This window comes from Aedes albopictus, chromosome 3 (genome assembly GCF_035046485.1).
Source record: "Aedes albopictus strain Foshan chromosome 3, AalbF5, whole genome shotgun sequence".
In the NCBI taxonomy this organism is placed as follows: domain Eukaryota; kingdom Metazoa; phylum Arthropoda; class Insecta; order Diptera; family Culicidae; genus Aedes; species Aedes albopictus.
The window spans coordinates 262,598,955-262,621,589 of record NC_085138.1 but is presented as its reverse complement, the minus strand read 5'-3'; the positions used below and the strand labels follow the sequence as shown (position 1 = coordinate 262,621,589).

The following is a 22,635-nucleotide window of genomic DNA, read 5'->3' as shown; positions in this document are numbered from 1 at the left end:
CGAGACAACTGTGGGGACGCTGTGGATTCCACGGTTTCTAGTAACAACGGTTGTCGAACTAACATTCCTTCCCTTTCCCGATGATCGTAAGGACGTGGCCGGCACCGTTATTGACTATTAAATATTGAATTCTCGAATTGAGCACATTGAGAGTGTGTAGCTAGTACCATTCATTCTGTTTTCTATGCAACTTCGATTGTTCTGGTCAATCACGGAGTAGCAACTACTATATGTACGGTTATTATTACTTTGCTTTTGCTTTGCTTTGTTTGAAATCTGAACTGCCATAATCTACATAGGCGTTTTGACACATCATTAACGGTAATAAGCCGTTCTTCTTCTTAGTGTTACGCCCAAACTGGGGCAAGCCATATTCTTAGCAGGCGCGAAAACACTATATGCTTAGGAAGATGATAAAATAGCTCCTAAAGCCCTATCTAGATTCTAGGTTTAAACCACAAAATATAGTCCAAAAGTGACGGCGGGTTCGATTCCCGTTCCGGTCGGGAAAATTTTGTCGACTCCCTGGGCATAGTATATCATTGTACTTGCCACACAATGTACAAATTCATGCAATAGCAGGCAAAGAAAGCCCTTCAATTAATAACTGTGGAAGTGCTCTAAAAACACTAAGTTGAAGAGAGGCAGGCCACCCAACCAACATTTTTGCTGTTCACGAGTGGAACAAATCACTCTTAAGCAAACTGTAACTTAAGAAACTGTTATTCAGCTGTTTCTGTTTCTTGAGCAAGTTCCAATGCGAACGTCGAGCCATAAAGAAAAAGAAGAAGAAGATGGCCCAAGAGTACATATTTACTCAATATTTGATGTTTTTATTGGCCGTGGATGTAAATAAATGCATAACTTTTGATTTTTTTTACCTTATAACTTATACTTTCAGTGATTTATTTTCACTGTGTATTTCAAAAAGGAATAGTTTTGAAAAATGTCGAATTGCACTACTTCAAGGTCGACCTCAATTGTCAAACTAGAACTGTTTACCATTTTACTTATTCGAGTTCATGGAAGGTACAGTTGCGATTATAATACCATGCTTGATTGTAATTCAATAAAAGCGGAATTTCGACTTTAATTTTAGGGCCCTGTTGTCATTACGAAAATGCCTTGACCGAACAGGAATTGAACCCGTCATCCTCAGCCATGCGCTTACCTCATCGGCTACAAGGGCCCTATTTAAAAGTATTCTCTATCTGGCATTGAATTAAGCAAGACAAGCGAAAGAAAATAACTCAAAATTTAAGTTACAAACATAACAAAAATATCACATTTATTTTCCAACCGAAACATACTGCTGTACATAATTAGCATGGAACTTATCCCTAGCTTGATTGTTCTTAAATTTAACACTATACTTTGTGCCTTCAACCGTAAAATAAACCATATCCTTGTATCTCATGCTTTTTCTCATTCGCATCGGTTGGTCACTTCCGGAAAACCTGTCGAAAAACACTACTTCGTCGAATCGTTCACTTCGTTTTGTTAGCCGGCTCTCAAAGCTGCAGGCGACACAAACGATCGCTCGTTCACAAATAAAAATCCTACAATTGGTTGTTCGCAGCTGACCTGACTGTATCTTAATCTGCTCGCTGACCAAAGCCAAACCACAACTGCTGACGCCATCATCCAAACACAGCAAACGGAAGTTTTCGCCTACGCTATGAGAGAATTTCTCCAATTGAACTTGGACAATGGCCACTTGTTGAAATAGGGTTTTATCAAATAATACGTTTTTGGTGATGATATCCGATAAGTTTTCGGTCATTGTTGTGAAAAATAAAGTGAAATCCTCTAACCTATCGATACAAAGGTATAAGAAGTCATCTATCGTCAAAAAATTCACAGTCTGAAACAAATAAAATAAACATAAATGGGTTATTAATTAATTGCAGCTGTATATGAAAGTTGAGATTTTTTATTATTACGTTTGGAGTGATTCGATTTCTAATGAATTTTCCTGCATGGACAGTTTTCAAATATTCTCCATAAATACAAGGAAAATCGACCTGGAAAAAATGAGAAGTTATTTGAATTCTGATCTCGTTTGAATTAATACCGATTATACCTTGACATATTGCAAGAACATTGTACAAATTTTTGACATATTTTCAGCATTAGATGATAAATCAGATAAAACACGCTCATGTTGTTGTAGCATATTCAAGCAAATTTCCCTGAATTTGCGAAAATGAGCAACTTGGAGATTAGCATCAATTTCTAAATAAAAGTCAACATTTTCTCTAAAGGTTTTCACAAACTGAATTTGCGAGTTGACCATTGCCGTAATGCTGTTTTCCATTTCGCTGAAACAAAAAAATAAAGTTAGTATTCAAAAAACTGTCAAATTGGCGTTTCTATTTTGGAACTTACAAATCCGGTTTGATCATTGCTTGAATGGGTTTTGACAATTTGATGATTTCTGATTCAGGGGAGAATTGTGGAGTTACACGCTGTCGAATGGCTGTCACAGTAGCTTCGATGGTTTTGTTGTAGTGCATTTGAATTTCCTGTGTTCCTCGCTGCAGGCAGAACAAGTGCAGCTTTTTGTGATCTGTCCAATGGTTGATTTCCGAATCAAAGTAATGTCCTCGATAGGGAAAAGAATCTTTGATAATTTCAGTATAGATTAGGAGTTTTTCGAACACGAAAAATCTCGCTTTGTACCACCGGTAGTGAGCCGTATCGTAAATGTCCGTTTCCAGTACTTGGGTAAACTTACCCTGGGCAAAAAGGTCTATCTGCAAAAAGAAAACAAAAGTGAGTTTAGCATGTATTAATTTAGTCTAGGTGTCCTGTTTGTAGTTCTTCATATCTAGGGTAACAATAAAGACAAACTTTCCGACACAGACATTTCAAAAAGCAAGCCAGCAAGCTAGAGGTAAAGATATGACGAAGCCACACCGCGAATTTTTAAGAGCACAAATTTGAAGAACCTAATATCGCAAAGCGCTGAAGAGTTGATCGATTGGTTAGCCGTTGGTGGTGACCAATCGATTAACTTTGAGTGCAATCCGTGATTTAGTTCATCAGGTGTCTTGTCTTGAAAATTCGCGGTGTGGCTTCAACATAACATCACCTTAGTTCATATGACCCAAAAGGACCTGGCTCAGTTGGAATGCTACTTCCCTATGGCGCCAGTTAACCCAACTATCTACCCCCTGGATTAATCTGTGGTTCCACCGTCCTTTAGTGGAACGCCGCTACCATTTGACCATTGGGGCCCATCTGGCAGTCCTGCGTATGCCTATATTATGCCACGCGTTTCGAAGCACTCCAAATCCACCCCGATAAGGATACCGATAGGCACCATAACCAGTGATGTCAAGATACACTGATCATTGCTTGCTGAGACCATTTAAACCCTCGGTGTGCCTCAACATTTTGTTGATTATGATTCCCCGCCGTGTCGATCAACTATTTTGGTCTATATGCCGACGAGTCTCAGGGTGGTTTCCCTGCCTTTGGCAATAGAAACAGACTCCAAACCTCTGGGAAAGCTCCCTTGTCCAGGCATTTCTGCATACCAGACCTGAACATCTCTGGAGCCTCTGCAATAGCTACTTTTATGACCAAGTTCAGAACTCCGTCCGGATCTGGAGCCTTATCTTAGCTAAAGGACTTCGTTATCTCTGCAAGTTTTATATCGGTGACCCTCGCCTAATTTCTAGCCCCATTCCCCGGCAGTCCTACAAAAGGAGACCAAGAACTAGGATCTTGACGTGGACAAAGCCCCTCGATGATCTCCTCCAAAATCTCCGGGGATTGCTCTGTAAGAGCCATTAAACCTCTCGTCTTGGCCATCACAATCATGTAGGCATCATCCCACGGATTCGCATTATCATTCTGACAGAGACCCTGAAAGCAGGCCTTTCTGCTCGCCATCATCTCGGTGTTTAGCACGATTCAATTTAGCAGAAGTGAACACCACCCGCCGTTCATCTCGCTCTTCCTCAGTTCGTGCTCGCTGCATCCGCCGCCTAGCACGAAAGTGCATCAGTAAGCCGATGGTCTCCCATTTCTAGGGTGGAATTGCCTAGGCATGACTGCACCGCACGCAAGCGAGAACACCGATGTCTTCCACCTTCGAGCTTGGTCTTGACCTAGCCGCCTCTTCGTCTACCCGCTGCTTGCTGTTGATGTAGACGATACCACATCGAATCACCAGGTGATCGCTATGAGTGTAGCCATCGTCTATTCTCCAGTTCGAACTATTTGTAGGGCCAGGGCTACAACAGGTAACGTCAATAATCGTACCGCAGTACTCCGACTAAAGGTACTCCTGGTAGAAAACCCAGTTAAGTTTGGCGACCACGAAGCCCTTGTAGGTAGTAGACACTCATGAACTGCCTGACAAAGCAGTTCCTGGGCTGCGTCACAGTGGTTCAGGTTCACTTGCGTTACCTGCACTGTGATTTGTCAGCTGTGGTTCTTCTGAAGGCCGGGCACCTTGGACCTCCAGTTGGGTGGTTGCTGTTAGTGGATTTTCCGGAACAAAAACAAACACGTGGACAGAGTTGGTCATTTCTCGCACTCAAGCTTAAAAAGAGCTTTTTCTAGTGCACAAAAAAGAAGTGTGCTTTGATTCTCTTTAGTGTAAATGAGACTTTGTGCACCACACGGAAGTTCTCCCATGTACCATATATCTAGTGCACTTTGATCGTTACCAGGGGAAGTGTTATTTATTTCACTCTCGATCCCACTCTCCATCAATTGAGCTTCAAATTTTCATGCAATAAGGTAGAAGTTTGTGAACCGTTGACCTCGCAGGACGTTCAAAATCAGTATGCTCTCTAAAATAAAAACTCTCATTTTTGAGTAGCGCCCATGCCGCACAGGGACTGTGTTGGAAACACACATTTTTTTAAATTGCTCGTACGCACACATTTTTGCAAAATATCAATATTTTTCGGTATTTGAAGGTGGTTTATAAACCCAGTGAGGTTGCCATGTCGAAATTATTGCAAAATACATGCTCATGTGAGCGTACGAGCAATTTTTTAAAAAATGTGTGTTTCCAACACAGTCATGTGCGGCATGGATGTTTACTAAAAATGTGCAGGCCGAACACATTTTTGAGCGTTGCCGTTTTTGCGTGTGACGGAGAGCCAAAAACGGAAAGCTATCGACATTCAAGCATTTTTTTTCCAAGAAAAAAGTTGTCAACGATGCTGGAGAGGAGAAAACGATAACCACTTGTCTGCTATGCGGCGAAGCAACGAAAACTTTCAAGTGCGAAACTAAGTTCAATCTCTCTCGGCATATTGTAACTTCCCACAAGGCAAAGGCAACAGAAATAGGTCTTCTTACGGAGGAAGAATCGATGAAGAGCCAAGCCGAAGCGAAACAAAAGGTGGTTATCTGGATTGACCCGAACGTCTACGTTACCTCCATGGTGCAATGGGTTACAGAAGGAAACCTTCCCTTTCGTTTTTTCGATACTCCCTACGCCCGGAACATCCTTGAACCAATGGAGAAAGGCCTGAAGCTACCTCACGTCGGGAGAAAAAGTATTGTCAAGTATCTGGAATCAGTGGAGCAGCATATTGTACAGTGCATTACTGATAAACTTCGTGGGAATATGCTCAGCCTCAAGATGGACCTTGCCTCCCGAAAAGGAAGATCTGTTCTCGGAATAAATGCCCAAATAATCGATAACGGAAAGATTACCGTATATACGATTGGCATGATTGAAAGATTCGAGCGAAACACTACCGAAAGTCTGCGAGCTGAAATTTTGCTATTACTCAAGAAGTTCAGTGTTGGTATCACTCAGATATACACAGTCACAACTGACAACGGAAGCAACATGATTAAGGCAACCAAATTATTGAAAAACGAACAGTCATTGGTAACGGCTGAGCTGGAGGATCCTGAAACGACTGTGCATACCTAGTAGAGTGGGTCAACGTTGTATGGGAAAATTTAGATTTGATCACATCAACCCGGAACAAAGCTTTTTCGATGCCTTTTGTGGTCCCAAACAACTGTGCAAAATTTGGGCACAGTTGGTTGTGTCCCCGCATTCCGCATTGCGTTTGAAATTTGTATGGAGTTATATATGGGAAAACACACTTTTCTACATTTTTCTCGTAAGAGGTTCGAATTTGTCTGGAACTATGTAACTCTCGATGTTAAAGTTTAGCCCAGGAGATGCTGATTAACTTTGCCAAAAAGAGTAAGATGCTAGAATGACTCTGAAAAAAGTTATTAATGTTCAAAGTTCGATATCTCCGCACAACTACTGAAAATCATGTTTTCTGCCAACACTGCTGGTGCTTCAAAAGATCAACTTATCCATGCTTTATAATCTGTCATTTCATGGAACTCCAAGTCCCATTTCATCAACAAACAACAATCAAGCTAGTGGTTTTTATTTGATTCTCCACTCATTCTTTTTTATTAATTGATTACAAAATTCTATTCATTTCAGGATTTGCATTTGGGGAATTTTTCTGGAACTATTTCAAAGGGCACACCGATGGCCACTAAATCAATCTGAACATGACCTGGGATTTTGAGAAAATAAAATGCAATACATTCTGCGACATTTTGACGAGATGGATGAATTCAGAGTGCTCTGGATTTACGCATTGATGAAAATAGTTTGCAAATACGTATTTCTGCAACAAGTAATTCATAATTTGATTATATTATTATTTTTTGTACAATTAAACGTGCCTCAAATATAAAATATGCAAGTAATTGCAACTAATAAAATCGTACATTCTGTAATTTCTTTGCGGCCACTTTTTTCGGGATAGCTAATTTGCCCAGATCTGCCTTTCGAAAATTTTCGAAAGGAGTAAATTATAACCCCTTCTTGCATTTCTGATACCCTTAAATAAGTTAGAGACAGGAGCCCATCATGTTATTGTGAAACCTACTAGAACCGGCAATTTCAATGTATCTCTCCGAACATAGATGCGGATAAGCCTGTCACTGCCTTGTATTCCATCTTTAATACTTTTATGAAGAAATGGTTCCAACAACAACTCGTGGTTTAAAAGAAAATATTGAAACTGAGTCAAGGCACGACCCGAACTCGCTTCGTTTTCTGAATCACAGGGGAAGCCAAGATATCATCCCGTAGGGACCCTATCATAAATTGCATAACCCTTTATAAGGCCGAGAGAACCAGGCACGGAATCCACTCGTACTACATTGGAATATAAACTACATGTGGTGTAATGAACAAAAACGTTTTTATTTTCAAAAAATTCGATGGTCGATTTTGTATGAAAAAAAAATGGTCTAAATTTCAACTTTTTGTCAACAAAGTTCAAAATGTTGTTATTTTGTGATGCGTTTATCAATCATGCTGATTTCTTGACAGGTTATTGCCCTAATATTCATGAGTTACTTGTGTGGATTTGAACTCGATTGGCCAATTATTTTGGACGAGATGTCAATTTTAGTACATGTCCATTTATTATAGTACGTTTTTTCAAAAGGCTGAGTTTCTAAAAGTAACGAAGCAATCAAGTTGAAATTTTGTCCACAAGTAAAAGGAACATAGGCCTTTCATTCCCCATCATTCGATTTTCAATTCGCTCACCACAACAGAATTTCGAGCTTATAAACCTTCATGCACTCAAAAATGGCAGTTTTTGGAGAGACATTTTGTTCTAAAAAAGCCCATTCATATTTGTTATGGCTCAAAAAAATCATGAGTGTTCACAAAGGCCTAATGTGTCCATCAGTTGAAACAGAAGTTGTAAAAATTTTCTAAACGAACAGAAAAAAATATGTGTATAAGGTGGCAATATAGTTGCCACTGCCTTATAAAGGGTTAAAGTGGGATGAGTTGGTGTCATATGGTGTTACAGTTCATACATTAGTGTAGCTGACCAACAATACCAACAGCGTTATATGGGATAGGAATGTGTTTTAGGCCGATCATTTTGTCGTTATTCCTTGATCATGGTATCAAAAGCAAATACTTCTACTAGAACTACGTAGATCAAACGTAGATAATGTTGGCGGGATAGGTTCTCTGGCTCAAGTCTACGGTCAAAAAAAAAAAAATGTGTATGAATAAAAGTCTACTCTTCCCTCGTAGGAGCAGAAGGGTCTGAGATGGCTAAAAACAAGCGCATAAGCTTCTCTCATAATTTTTCACTAGGAAACTCTTGCTATGTACTATCATCATGGGGACAGATTAAACCAGATTGTGGAGTGTCCGTCAAAAGTTTCAAAACGTTTTTATTGCTTTCGATGTGCAAAACCAAGAAATTAGATGCGCCACATGCCGAGCATTAGAATTATTCTTCTTTTAATCCGGACCCATGTCCATTAGAAATGTCGCAAACCAGGTTAGGATGAGTTGTTCACAAAGCGGCCCACGGTGTGTTGAAACAGGATTATTATCGCACTTTCATGAACCTAAAATATTTTTACGTTATAAGTTAGCCTTAGCTGTATATATTATGATTCTGGAGGTTAAAAAATCTTTCATCGGGGAAAATTAAAATAAATTCGATTTTAGTATTTTACCACTTTTCCCATATGATATGATATTTCACAAATCTGATGAACCTTAGCTCCGCTAGAAAAAGTCCCCTTTCTAATAATAAATTTGAAACCATTTGGAGAGAAACGAATGCAAAAGTCTTTACAACGAGTTTAAATTTGTTTGGCGTTCGTTTCATGTGTCCAGCCCACTACAGTCTGCTGAAAGTCATAAATCATAAGAGTCTACATTCCTTTCATTTGTCTGGCACATAGATCTAGATTGAGTTTAAATAAGGGCGAAAGTAACATGAGAGAGTTCTCTTCATCGACTCTCTCTTCTGCAAATTAAAGTGACAAGATGCAAATTCAATCGAACTTTCTTACTCTTAGACGCTAGATTGCATTCCAACCTAGCGATTTATGACCAAAAAGTGCAACCATACTAGCATCTTGTCACTTTAATTTGAAGATGAGAGAGTCGATGAAGAGAACTCTCTCATGTTACTTTCGCCCTTATTTAAACTCAATCTAGAGATATTTGTAATGGGGGTAAACAAATACTTCCCATTAGTGTGACTACATTGTGCTACATTTGTGAAATCACCATACACCTGTGACTCATACCATTTGCAGCACATACCCTTCATGTGTTAATTTGCTTGAAATGGCGGGTATTAGTTGCACATACTTTGTATATCAAACCACATCCACATGGATATTTGCCAAAAAGTATGAGTCAACTATACTGAGCGTGCGTGAATTATTTGTAAAAGTTCTACCTCTAATCTGTTGAGGACTTTTGTCCATACAAAATCTTAAAAGTTTCAAAAACTTATAAAATGATACCTTTAGGTTTCAGTGGGCTGTTGAATCTCAAATAACAAAAAGTTGACACAAAATACATAAGACTGGCGTTGTCTTGTTATGTTAATGCATCCAAAAATGATTATTCTACATTTGGTTTAAAATAAGGTACACCGGGGCAAGTTGAAACGGGTGGGGTAAGATGAAACAGCGGGTTAACGGGTTATCTAGTCATGCAAAGCAATTTCAATGTCATAACGTTTTTTTATTAGGACTGAACCTTACCGAATGCAACGCATGCTTAATATATGTCAATGACATTTTATAGTATAAGCTTAAAATATAATGGAAACATATCAATTTGCAAGTAATCTGATAGATTTCATTAATAGTAGTCCGACCCGAATGATCATTTTTGATTAAGAGGTCGTTAATAAATAAACAAACAAACAATAATAGTAGTCTCGTGCAGTGAATTTTTCTATTATCGTCTGGGTTATCTGTAGTTTTATTTTATAAGACACTTTGGTCTTGATAAAAACATCGTCATGTTATGACTGCATAATATAAACATTCTTTTTACCAAGTAAAATTCCTTCTTTTTGCAAAATGAGTTTGACAACAGATTCAGTATGGGGAGAAATATCACTTGTCCTTGCAGAGCGTGATAGAAACGAAATAAAAAGCAAAAATGATAAAGACGACTAGTAATAAAACTGAAAAACCACTGCACTGTACTTACAAAGTGGGAACTATCCATTAGAGTAGATTTAAAAAGTCACCCGTGCACTCGATACCTTCCAACCATCTTCTATGTGTTATAACTATTTAGCAATCAAAATTTATCCAATGATTCCGACAAAAAGAATAAAATAACCAATAAAATTTTAAAAAGTTGTATTGAAAGCTGAAATTGTGTCAATCTTTCCTCATTTTGCGCACCATTGTTTGTTGTTGTTTTGTATCCATATATGTATTATGACATTTCCAGAACATTGATGTCTTCTTTATTTTGATCTACATTTTCAATTTTTATTTATCTGTTAATTTAGTTGAATTTGTTCTCAGCATAAACAACAATGAACATATCTAAAACTAAGTTAAAAGAAAATAGAGTTAAGTACTGTTCCTTTTAATTGCACTACGATTTTGCATTCTTTGACAGATACGTATTTCGACCTCAACTGTTAGGTCATCTTCAGTGTATCGTATTTAATCCGATATTCTTTTTACGTACATGTATTCTGCTAACATGTCCAGGTTCATCATCATCATATCTAAAATTGTTTCAATTAAACATTGATTGATTTCACAATAAAAAAAAAATGATTACATATGCTTACCTTAAAGTACGTGTATTAAGGGTGTGTGTCGAAAGAGTAATTAAAAGCTATTCTCTAAGGGCTGATTTATTCACCTCGGATTAACCGGTAAACCAGGCTTATCCATATAGTTAAACGTGGTTTAACGTTTAATACAGGGTGAAGAAATCGGCCCTATGTGACCAACATGCGAACAAAAGTATTCATAGGATAAATTATCACTTAGTAAAACATCGAGCCTTGCAAAATTTGAGAGCATAATATACATAAAAGTTCTCATTATATTCGAAGAGCTATCAGTATTTCTGCTAAACTAGCTCAAAACAACTTATTTTCCAGTTAACATGAATGTTAAAAAATACGCGTGATTAAGTCACCATATTTGTTTAATTAGGGCCCATATAGCCGAGGCGGTAAACGCACGGGGAGTGAGCAAGAACAGAATAGGATCGCAGTAGTCGGTGCGCGCGCGCGGACGTTTCGAATTTTCGCGCTGTCATTTTTTTTCGCGTCTGAAAATTTTAAATTTTGGAAGTGGTGGTGATTTTTCATATCTCGAATTAGGTCCCGCTGCTGTCGTCGCGGTGGTTTGATTCTGTTGTGTGTGTGCGTCATCGTTTTTCAGTGTGGATGATGGATTGCCCTCAGTGAATTCCGCGTTTATGAGACGTTCTGAAGTGGTGCGGCGATTTTGAGGTGTTCTGGCTTGAGGAATAAGATTTTATGTCTTCAAGAGACAAATTTGGTGAGATCAACCTAATTTTTCTTTTCGTGGTAACCAGGTAAATGATTAAATCATGACAATTTCTCATACGCTTTTTCGCCAAGGAAAGCACCCCATTAAACCCTATCCAATTTCCAACTCCAGATATCTATGAAGTGGGCCAAGTTCTTGGACATATTCTGAGTAGATATCTAATCAACATTTCCTCCCCATCCCCGCTGATCGTAAGGACCTGGCCAGGTGTCGAGAGTTCGTTAAATGAAAGGTTTGTCAAGTCCCAGGCAACTTTTCTGGCGCATTAAACGTCTCTATCGACAGCCACCCAGGATGTGTACGGTCGGCTATGCTATGCTATGCTATGCTATATAGCCGAGGCGGTAAACGCACGGGTATTCAGCATGACCATGCTGAAAGTGACGGGTTCGATTCCCGGTCGGTCCAGGATCTTTTCGTAAAGGAAATTTCCTTGACTTCCTTGGGCATAGAGTATCTTCGTGCCTGCCACACGATATACGCATGCAAAATGGTCATTGGCAGAGGAAGCTCTCAGTTAATAACTGTGGTAGTGCTCATAGAACACTAAGCTGAGAAGCAGGCTTTGTCCCAATGAGGACGTTACGCCAAGAAGATAGATAGATAGATTTGTTTAATTATTTCGCAATCGAAGCATCTTTCGTGTAAGTGTGATCGTCGTTTAGGTGTATCGTTACATGGTTTGGCATGCAAAGTATGTGCCACTAATACCCGCCATTTCAGGCAAATTAGCACAAGAGTATTTGCTGCAAAAGATACGAGTCCGTTCCAATGTATCATTAGTGCGAAGTATTTGGTTACCTCAATTACTAATATCTATGCGCCAGATAAATGGAAGGAATGTTGACTTTTATGTATTATGACTTTCGGCAGACTGTAGTGGGCTGGACACATGAAACGAACGCCAAACAAATTTAAACTCGTTGTAACGACTTTCGCATTAGTTTCTCACTATATGGTTTCATATTTATTATTAGAAAGGGGACTTTTTGTAGCGAAGTTCAGGTTCATCAGATTTGCGTAATATCATACTATATGAGAAAAGTAGTAAACTACTAAAATCGAATTTATTTTCATTTTCCCCGATGAAAGATTTTTTAACCTCTAGAATCTTAATATATACAGCTAAGGCTTACTTATAACGAAAAAATATTTTAGGTTCATGAAAGGGCGATAATAATCCTGTTTCAACACACCGTGCGGCCATCGGTTGCAGAGAGATGATTTATATGGTACTTCTCTTTAATAGTTCCGGAACCATTCCTCAAATGCAAGTGCTAAAATGAATAGAATTTTGTAATCAATTAATAAAAAAGAATGAGTGGAGAATCAAATAAAAACCACTAGCTTGATTGTTGTTTGTTGATGAAATAGGGCTTGAAGTTCCATGAAATGACAGATTATAAAGCAAGGATAAGTTGATCCTTTGAAGCACCAGCAGTGTTGGCAGAAAAAATGATTTTCAGTAGTTGTGCGGAGATATCGAACTTTGAACATTAATAACTTTTTTCAGAGTCATTCTAGCATCTTACTCTTTTTGGCAAAGTTAATCAGCATCTCCTGGGCTAAACTTTAACATCGAGAGTTACATAGTTCCAGACAAATTCGAACCTCTTACGAGAAAAATGTAGAAAAGTGTGTTTTCCCATATATAACTCCATACAAATTTCAAACGCAATGCGGAATGCGGGGACACAACCAACTGTGCCCAAATTTTGCACAGTTGTTTGGGACCACAAAAGGCATCGAAAAAGCTTTGTTCCGAAAAAATGACCATGTTGACCCGGTATTACCTAGATATCAGCCGAAAAGGGATCACCCAGACGATGCCGTAGCACATCTTACCTATACGCTGGTCAGCAATCGAAAGTGAGGGAGAAATCGTTGACAACGTGAATGAGCTTATCATCGCGGCACTCACTTTGAGTGTCTCGCATATTGGGCGATCTTCCGTATGTTTAGCTTCAAACACACTGTATGCGCTAGGGGTGCTTTCACACCCACACAACGACGAGCGATGAAGAAACCGATATTGATTATGCAAGCTTCTACTCCGGTGATGTTGACCACGAATGCGACACAGACGCAGAGTTTTTGGATCGGTAAGTACTGCATAAATTATGTTCAATTCCACGATTTCTACAGTTTGAGCATGTGCAATGTTAAGAATGATTTTAGGGACGACGATGACACAGAATCTTTGAAGAGTTTCTCAGCCGACGAAGTTGAATACACCGAAGAAATTGATGACTTGGAAAACCTCAATAATGCACATCTAACGGGGGTGAGATGTGCTGCCCATGATGTACAGCTCTCGGTTTACGACGTTTTCAAAAAGAAGTCCGTGACAATCTTTCTGGCCAAAGCGAGGAAACTAGTCAAAACCCTCCGGGCACAGCCATACGGAAATTCGGAATCCAAAAAAAATCCAAAAAAATGCCATTTTTCGATGGAGACACTCGTTGGGGTTCGAGTCACCTGATGGTTGATTGCCTACGACAACAAAAAGACTTCATCATGTCATTACTCACCCCGGATCTTAAGAAGCAGTTTGGTGCTCGATTTTGGTCGACCGTGGATCAGTTTTTTCAAGCAACTAAGCCTGTATATGTGTTGACCAAGAAAACACAGGAGGAAGCATTGACAAGTGGATCTTTCAATCTGTACTGGAAAGAATGTACGCTTGAGCTTGAAGATATTTGCTCATCCCTAGCTAAACAACTCAACAGAGCTTTGAAAGATCGTCAACACATGTGGATGGGCAATGACGCCTTTTTAGCAGCCCTGTATATGGATCTCCGCCTTAATGATTTCAATTCCCCCGTCTTGAATCCTGATCAACAAGAAAGAGCAATTGTAAGTTAATATATTTGTCATATTTCCTACCTATTTTATAATATTTATATATTTCTCTTACTTAGAAGCACATTCTCAAGACTTGAGAAAACATGAAGATGATTCGTGGTAGTGAGGCACAATCAACCACAGACGCTGGCGACCCCGTGCCTTCAACTTCTTCTGCAATCAGCCTGGGGAGACTGACGAGGGTCGAACAGTTGCTGTCGGTGAACCGTCAGGCAAGAACAAGCGATTTCAATGACATGGAAAAACGAATTCGCAGACTACGGCTTGAACCATCTCTGCCACTTGATACAGACATAATTTCATGGTGGCAAGTGTCTAAGCCTAAGGAGAAGGATCTAGTTATGCTGGCATTGGTGATATTGCAGATTCCGTGTACGCAAGTATCGGTAGAAAGAGCATTTAATGGACTTGGACAGGTTCTAACCAGGTTTCGAACAAGACTTGGTCCTGAAACACTTGGAAACGTTTTGTTCGTGAAGGCTAACAGTGATTTACTAAGAGAGCATACCTATAAACTTAAACCGTAATTAGTATTACATTTGAAAACTTGAATTTTGCATTTAATAAACACTCAGTTAATAAAGTTTTGGCGTTTCTTTTTTGACCGATGTAGTTGTCCCCAAATGAGAGCCCAAAATTTAAAATACTTCGCCTGTAGTTCCAAATCATCGAAGACTGGTTGGCTAAAGATGGGTCTTTTCAAATAGCCCCTGCAATCCTCAATGCACATGGTACTGGTTTTGGACTTCTCTTCTTTTGATAATTGTAAGAGAAGATAAATCTCTTTCTCTTTAGCTTGATCGCACAAATGTGTGCATCGTAGTAGGAGTGAAAACCACAAGAGCAATGTGAACGAAGTAAGCCACGTGTGCCGCGTGTAAAATATACACTTATCTAAGAGTTCTCCTCAGAGTTGACCAACCCTGAACGTGGATGGACTCGTGCAGTTTTGTGCCTTATGGACTTCACCGCCGCCTCACCTACACTGGTTCCAGATACCTGACGCAAACCTCTGGTGGCTCGTGCAAGGTCAGTTGGCACACTGACTAGCACACTTTAAGCTTCTCTACTAAGCGGACTTATTAGCGTCCGCCACAGGTAGCTGCACCAAAGTCACCTGTGAGCCGAGCCCTTCCGTAGACTAACGGCTGCGGCCTTGGCGGCCTTGGCTGAGCCGCTGGCTCAGTTGCCGCAGTGCCGTGACGAGCTTTTCCATGATAGTGATCTCGTCTAAGTTTTTCACCTTCAGAGTCGCCTCCACTGTAAAAGCCCTTACTTCGATGCCCTCACCAAGGACCTCATCCGCCAGACATTTGTAGACGGCGTCCTTGCGTACGTCTAATACGAGCTTGACGTCTCTCCTCATCGCCCTCAAGACTTCCGAGTACTGGGACTATTCTGTTTTCATGACGAAGGCGTCACCCTTCTCGCACTTGGCACCGCTCCTCCTACAATATCCCTACGCACGAAGAAGAAGAAGACGAAGAAGAAGAAGAAGAAGAAGAAGAAGAAGAAGAAAAAGAAGAAGAAGAAGAAGACCAGGTTGGATCCAAGAATTCGTTTGGAAAGGGATCCCGAAAGGTCGGGGCAGGTGGAGGCCCCTTGTCTTTCTGTGTGCTGGCTGATGGAGCCTTACTTGCAGGAAGGTCAAATAGCAGGAAGCAGGCGTGGTGTCGACACTGCCGGAGATAAAGAGAGTTATTAGGACCACGAGCTGCAAAACGGTGAGTATATAAGCCGTCCAACATAGCTCTGCTCCTCATATGTTCCTACCTTATGCTTTTACGGGTCAATCGATGGCAAAGATTGCCAGCTAAGCGTTGTGTGCTTATTTGGTAGTACAGCCTGTGGTTCTATAACATTTACCCGAAAACCATTTACCCGAAAGACATTTACCCGAATGACATATACCCGAACGTCATTTACCCGAATGCGACAAATACCCGAATGCGACATTTACCCGAATGCGACATTTACCCGAATGCGACATTTACCCGAATACGACATTTACCCGAATACGACATTTACCCGAAGGCGTCACTTACTCGAAATATTAAAACAAATGTGTACTTGATCCCCATAAGATTTGTCAATAATAAATATGTTATGGCCCGGTTTCATATAGCAGGTTTTGGTTAGACCTAATAATCATCAGACTGAGTGATCATCAAGCACTCTGGTACAGGACTAACTGGCGGTCACAATGCTATTTTAATCAGAGAATTTTTGTTAATATTCTGTTTTTTTCACGGCTCCATCCAATTAGCCCGAACGCCAATCCGAATCAATCAGGAGATCGCCCAAAAAATACTCACTGTGGATAACTTATTAAAAATTGATGAAACTTAATCAGTTAGAAAAGGGTAACCCTTGGGGTAATCTGTAACATGTTCATGAACAAGAAAGGTTTATGGAAACGTAAGAAGCAAGTGCAATGCATTTAAGAAAACTATGACGAAGTGAGAGGTTTCAGATTCAAACAATTTGTCTTATGTGTTCTCTTAAGATTTGCTTGAACATTTGCTGTTGGCGCTGATCACAAATCATACTTAAATAATAAATTTTACATTCTTTTTATCATTGGGTGTTCTTTGGAGCTGTGAAATGCTGTTGCAATATAGCTGTAGATTTTTACAGCTACTTATATACACTTATATACATGGTCACAAACTGGCAGCCATACCGCAAGTATTCTCCACTTCTTCTAAGATTTACCTTCTTTTTAAAATAGGCTGTTCTTTCGAATTTACATTGTCCACCCGTGAACTGTTGATGAGTTGGTCGGCTGGTACTGATTTAACTGGTAATTCCTCCATAGAATTTATTCCTTCTTTTCATAAGAGGCTACTTTTTTGATTTGGAGTTGAAATGTTATATATTTTATTTGCAGACGAACTACTAACTCCATAGGAGACCCGTGAATCCATCTTTCCACCTATATCCTTTAAGAAACCAATATACCTATCTATCAGGGTGATGACCCATTCGGAGTAATGACTTTTGGAATAATGTCATAATGGCATTCGGGCCGTGGCATTCGGGGTAATGGGATAGAGTTTCTTTCACAAAAATAGTGACGCTGAGTTGTTTGGTGGCCAAACTATTATCTATCCTTCGGAGATTTTACCTTCTTCTCTTCAAAGGCTGTTCTTTCGAGTTGCACTGCTGCATATCTTTTTGGCGTTCGATCTACTAATTTTGGTTGAGTAAGCTGTAATTCAGCTACCATTGTTAGCTGGGATGTATATAAGTTTTGTCCTTCTTTCGATTATATGATGTTCTTTTAAATTACACTCTTACATGATTGAGTGATGGATTCCCATTCTACATCTAAGATTTTTTCCTTTTTTTAATAATAGGATGTTCTGTTTGGTGAACAATCTGCAAACTTCTCTGTCAATTTTTTTTTTTCTAATGATATGTTGATTTTCCGAGGACTGTTTTCTAATGATTTCGAGCTAATGACCATTTAGCCTACAAACAGAGATTTTTTTTTGACCAAAAAACAGCGTAAACGCAACAAATGTAAGCTGCAGTGATTAGTTTTATTCAAGCATATGCTCTGTGAATTCCTATCGCGGATCATTTCAGAGAAAATTTGATAAAATGGGTTTTTGAGGGATTTGATATTCAAAATGCTTTTCTGATCCATAATACATAATAATACATGTACTTTTTAAATTGAACAAAATAAATGAACATTATTCACAAAATCATAATATGTGCATAGTAATAAACTTTTCGGGTAAATGTCGCATTCGAGTAAGTGTCGCATTCGGGTAAATGTTGCATTCGGGTAAATGTCGCATTCGGGTATTTGGCATTTGGGTACATGTTACATTCGGGGAAATGGTTTTCGGGTGAATGTCTTTCGGGTAAATGGTTTTCGGGTAAATGTTATAGAACCCAGCCTGGACACTGTTGGCCTTCTGACTTCAGCTGAATTGAGGAGTTACGACACGAGCGTCTGCTCACCAAGGAGGTGCGGCTCAAACAGCGTCTGTCCTGACATCCACCGGTTGAATAAGAAATAGTGCTTCACGCCCAGCTAAATCCAAGGAGATGAAAGAGCTACAAAGGATCAGATGTTCGCCATCCTCCAAATACTGCAGAAATGTCGCGAATACAACGTGCCCACACATATTTTGTTCATCAATTTTAAAGCAGCGTATACTACAATCGATCAAGACCAGCTATGGCAGATTATTTACGAATACGGATATCCGGATAAACTGATAATATTGATCAAAGCGACGATAGATCGAGTTATGTGCGTAGTTCGAGTATAAGGACACTCTCGAGTCCCTTCGAATCTCGCAGAAGGTTACGGCAAAGTGATGATCTTTCATACTTGCCGTTAACATTGCTTTAGTAGAGAGTGTAATAAAGAGAACGAGAAGAAACACGAGTGGTACGATTTTTACTTAGTCTGCTACTGTTCAGCTGCTTGGTTTCACAGATGATATTGCTAGTATAGCTCGTGATAGCTCGCAAATTTGAGACTATGGCGGAAACCTACATCTAACTAAAATTGAAGCCAGGTAAACTGGATTAGTTATTAATGTGTCAAAGTCATAGTACATGATGACAAAGGACTCTAGGGAGGAATTACGGCGCTCGCCTCCCGAATTTCTATGGACCCTTCGCAGAGTGCGCAACATGGAGTGGAGACATGTACAGCCATGGAACGTGTCGAATGGAGACGACTCCTATGTACAGCAGAGGACACTCGGCCTTAGTCTGACCGGTAAGGTAATCGAACAGACGTGAAATTTTGTGAAAATTCATCTTCCAGTTCACACTATCATCGCCTGGTGAAACACTGCGTTGATCAGCAACGTCAGCAGGAGGAGCTAGTGTGAAACGTAAACCGCAAAGAAAAACGATGCACGCACCTCTAGTTGTGATAACCTTAACTATGAAGATTTAAGGTGAAACATCAAGAAATCCCATTGCAATTTTTCATACAAACTTCAGAGGCACACATCTGATGAACAAAGCATCGAGCCAAGCCGCACTTGTTTTTCCTGACTTTGCTCACTTCCAGAAAGAGGCAGCTTTTACAAAGCAGAGAGCGGAGAGCATTTGTTTACAAATTTTCAAGATTGGTGCTCTTGAAAACGTGAGTAGGGGACCAAGTCGGCCATTGTGGCAGCCATGTTTGTATTCTCCTTATGAATGAATAATGATGAACTTTAAAAGCGCGGTCCATGAAAATTTTGACAGTGTTATGTCTGTTTTATTTTGTTTTATTTGTACAAAATCAGCTTTGCAAAAAGTTCAACAATGTAAATGAAAAAGGAAGTCTATTAACATCCTCTCTCCTCTTCTTGGCGTAACGTCCTCACTGGGACAAAGCCTGCTTCTCAGCTTAGTGTTCTATGAGCACTTCCACAGTTATTAACTGAGAGCTTCCTCTGCCAATGACCATTTTGCATGTGTGTGTATATCGTGTGGCAGGCACGAAGATACTCTATGCCCAAGGAAGTCAAGGAAATTTCCTTTACGAAAAGATCCTGGACCGACCGGGAATCGAACCCGTCACCCTCAGCATGGTCATGCTGAATACCCGTGCGTTTACCGCCTCGGCTATATGGGCCCTAAGTCTATTAACATATATGTAATATATAATCTTATGAAGCTTCCTTCTCCTGGCAAATAAAAGTCATATAACAGTCACATAAGCTCATGTAGGACTTTTGAGTTACTCGAGAGAGAGAGAGAGAGAGAGACTGTAGTATCGTAAGATTTAAAATTACTTACCGGATTATTTCGAGAAGATTGCTTATTATTTTCAGGCTTCAAAATCAAAACACCAGCTTGATCATTTTCTCGGGTAAAGCCTGAATAGGACTGCGAAAACGAAGTAGTAGCCACGAATTCACTCTCACATTCTGGGATATGGCATATTGATACTGCTGCGTTTACCAGGTCGTTCAATTGGCTTATCATTTCATATGCTTTGTGAATGCTGGATGTGTTCGATGCCGCATTTATGTCATCTTCCAGTTTCAGAGTTTCTTTGATAAATTTTTCCATGAACAGTTTGTAACGCGGAAGCTGTTGGATGGGTAGTAGAGGAAAGCTCTGCATTACCATTTGGTTTTGCTGTAAGAATTGAGAATTGATCAAATGAAGAACAACTAGTTGATTCATGTAGTTCAATTACCTTAAAATATTGTCGATGTCTTTCAAAAATTGTATCCGCCTTTCGTCGATTCATTGCATATTTCACGTAGCAGTAGAATTTATCCGAATCTATGAAACGAATGAAACATTCCGCAATTTGTTCCACATTTTCGTTACAACTTTGTAGTGCGGGTTGGAACTCGTCTTGATGAAACTTGTGAATTTCTTCTATGTTTGTTAATAAATTGTTTCTTTGCCCACGCAAGCCCTCCGGAAGAATTGCACGCTCCAATAAGGGAATGAAATACAGTATGCCGTTCATCAGCCCGTCTATGTAATTTTGTTCTTTTTCTAGAAGTTCAGCAACAGCGTTTTTCAGTGTGGATTTTTGTCGCTCATACTTGGCTAGGCTATCATTGGGATCCATTACATCGAAGGCTACGGTGTCGTAGTAACTCCTGAAATCAACATCTGCATTGAATTACAGATAGCCGCTATGATAATACAATTACCTACTTACTCGGAATCAGATGAAAAATCACTCCATTGCTCTTCTGTTTCAGCACTGCAGGAACCAGAGGTACTTGATCTGCGTTATAAACAAGCAAAATGTGAATTTATAACAATAAAGAATTAAATTCACCTATTCTCTTTAGGGCAGCAAATCAAGTATAAGTATAAGTATAAGATGCTTAAGTCACTGGTCCAATCAATTGGACATCTCTTTTACAATTTTAATGCAACAAGTAATTTCACTGTTAATACAAATCGGATGGTTGCACTTTTTTTTCTTGTAGTTTGAAAGTTTGAAAACAATGTGTATCGCATGACAATGTGTCTGAAAATATGTATGACTTGCGGTGTTACTCCCACATTCACATCTAGACAAATGTGATGACACATCTAATTGATTGTACTTTCATCCGATTTGGTTTTTGCCCAAGTAAATGCGTCTATGAAAATAGGTTTTGCTTTTCCAATACAATACCTGACAGAAACTTCATCGTAGATGTGATCGTCAGTAGCCGGCGGATTGATCACATTATTTGGACAGTCTGGCTCTGCATTCATGCTTTTGGTTATCAATCCTTGGAACTCCTGCACTAATTTCTGAACTTTACTGTCTCTAATTTGATTCCCTTTTGTCAATGTAACTTTTTGCTGGTTGACAAATGATGCATTTTCATAATCTCGTGGCGGTAAAGCTGGAGGAAATTCTTGTTTCAATCTGTGCGGTTCGGGTTTCGGTGGTGGCAAGGGACGGTTCTTGTTCATGATGGGATTTCGGTTTTTCCTCTACGATCTAGAGCAACCTCAATACGGCCAAATTGGAACACAAACGGATAACAACTGAAGAATTTTCGATTTTTTGCGACACGATAATCGTTCCGATGATAAGATATAGGGTTACGGTCAATATCTCATGCTACAACATTATCCCCGAATATCGATGAATGAATCACATACACTGCAGGAAATACTATTTAACGACACACTTTGTCTATGTTGGTTGGTATCGGAAGTTTACATGCAGTAAAACAGTGAGCAATCCGGGAGAGCTGGATCAAAGAGAGAGCCCCTGTCACAAAAAAATATACATGGTCTTTATTACACTAGATCCTCTTTTTATGTTATAGACTGAGGTGCAGTACCTTGAGCATTTCAACCACTAGTGGACAGTAGTAACAGAAATTTACTCAGATTGTAAAAAGAAGTTTGATATCCTTAATGAACTGTGATTATCAATGGTTACGCAACAAGTTCTATAACTTTTCTATGCATTGTACACAAAACCAAATCATTTATCATTTAATAATTATTAGAATCTCTGGATCAAATTATTCTGTAGTGGAAACCCCGGGATCCACTATTGGGTTATTGGGACCCACTATTAGGTATATAACATTCTTTTACCATGATAAACAGAAGATAACAGTGGACCCCCTTAAATTTAACCTATAGGGGAGACTGGGGAGACTTGATCCCTTTTTCTTAATTTGCCTGTAACATTAAGAAAAAACACAAAACTAGATCCATTTTTGTATAGAATGGCAGGTAAACATCTATTGCAAGTTTATACACAACAGAAGGACTTTAAATTATTGTTGAAGTTTTCAAAACTGTGTTTTTATGGAGGCATGTCTTATGATGTATTTTTCAAAAATGGGTCACAATTGATCCCCTTTTGAGCACATGTTTAATTCGGTCCATGGCTGTTTGTCTCCAGATCCGCACTCTGCGAAGGGTCCGCAGATCGTCCTCCACTTGGTCGACCCACCTAGCTAGCTG

At 39.5% G+C, this 22,635-nt stretch overlaps 1 protein-coding gene across 1 annotated transcript; it reads right to left on the bottom strand.

Annotated features, from left to right (window-relative positions):
- Positions 1–1,256: 1,256 nt before the first annotated feature.
- Positions 1,257–21,942, bottom strand: LOC115266238 (uncharacterized). Its single transcript, XM_062860528.1, has 8 exons — positions 21,335–21,942; positions 20,867–20,935; positions 20,387–20,804; positions 19,981–20,325; positions 2,389–2,756; positions 2,084–2,321; positions 1,944–2,024; positions 1,257–1,864 (listed from the first exon to the last, which is right to left on the bottom strand). The coding sequence occupies exons 1-8, from the start codon at positions 21,619–21,621 to the stop codon at positions 1,289–1,291; spliced, it is 2,382 nt and encodes a 793-aa protein (XP_062716512.1). The 5' UTR covers positions 21,622–21,942; the 3' UTR covers positions 1,257–1,288.
- Positions 21,943–22,635: the final 693 nt, after the last annotated feature.

Excerpts from the sequence above, each read along its gene's own strand:
- LOC115266238 (XM_062860528.1), bottom strand. The coding sequence starts at position 21,621 with ATGAACAAGAACCGTCCCTTGCCACCACCGAAACCCGAACCGCACAGA. Across the intron at positions 2,025-2,083 it reads TGTTCTTGCAATATGTCAAG|GTCGATTTTCCTTGTATTTA; the intron begins GTATAATCGGTA and ends CATTTTTTCCAG. Across the intron at positions 1,865-1,943 it reads GAAATCGAATCACTCCAAAC|ACTGTGAATTTTTTGACGAT; the intron begins GTAATAATAAAA and ends TATTTGTTTCAG.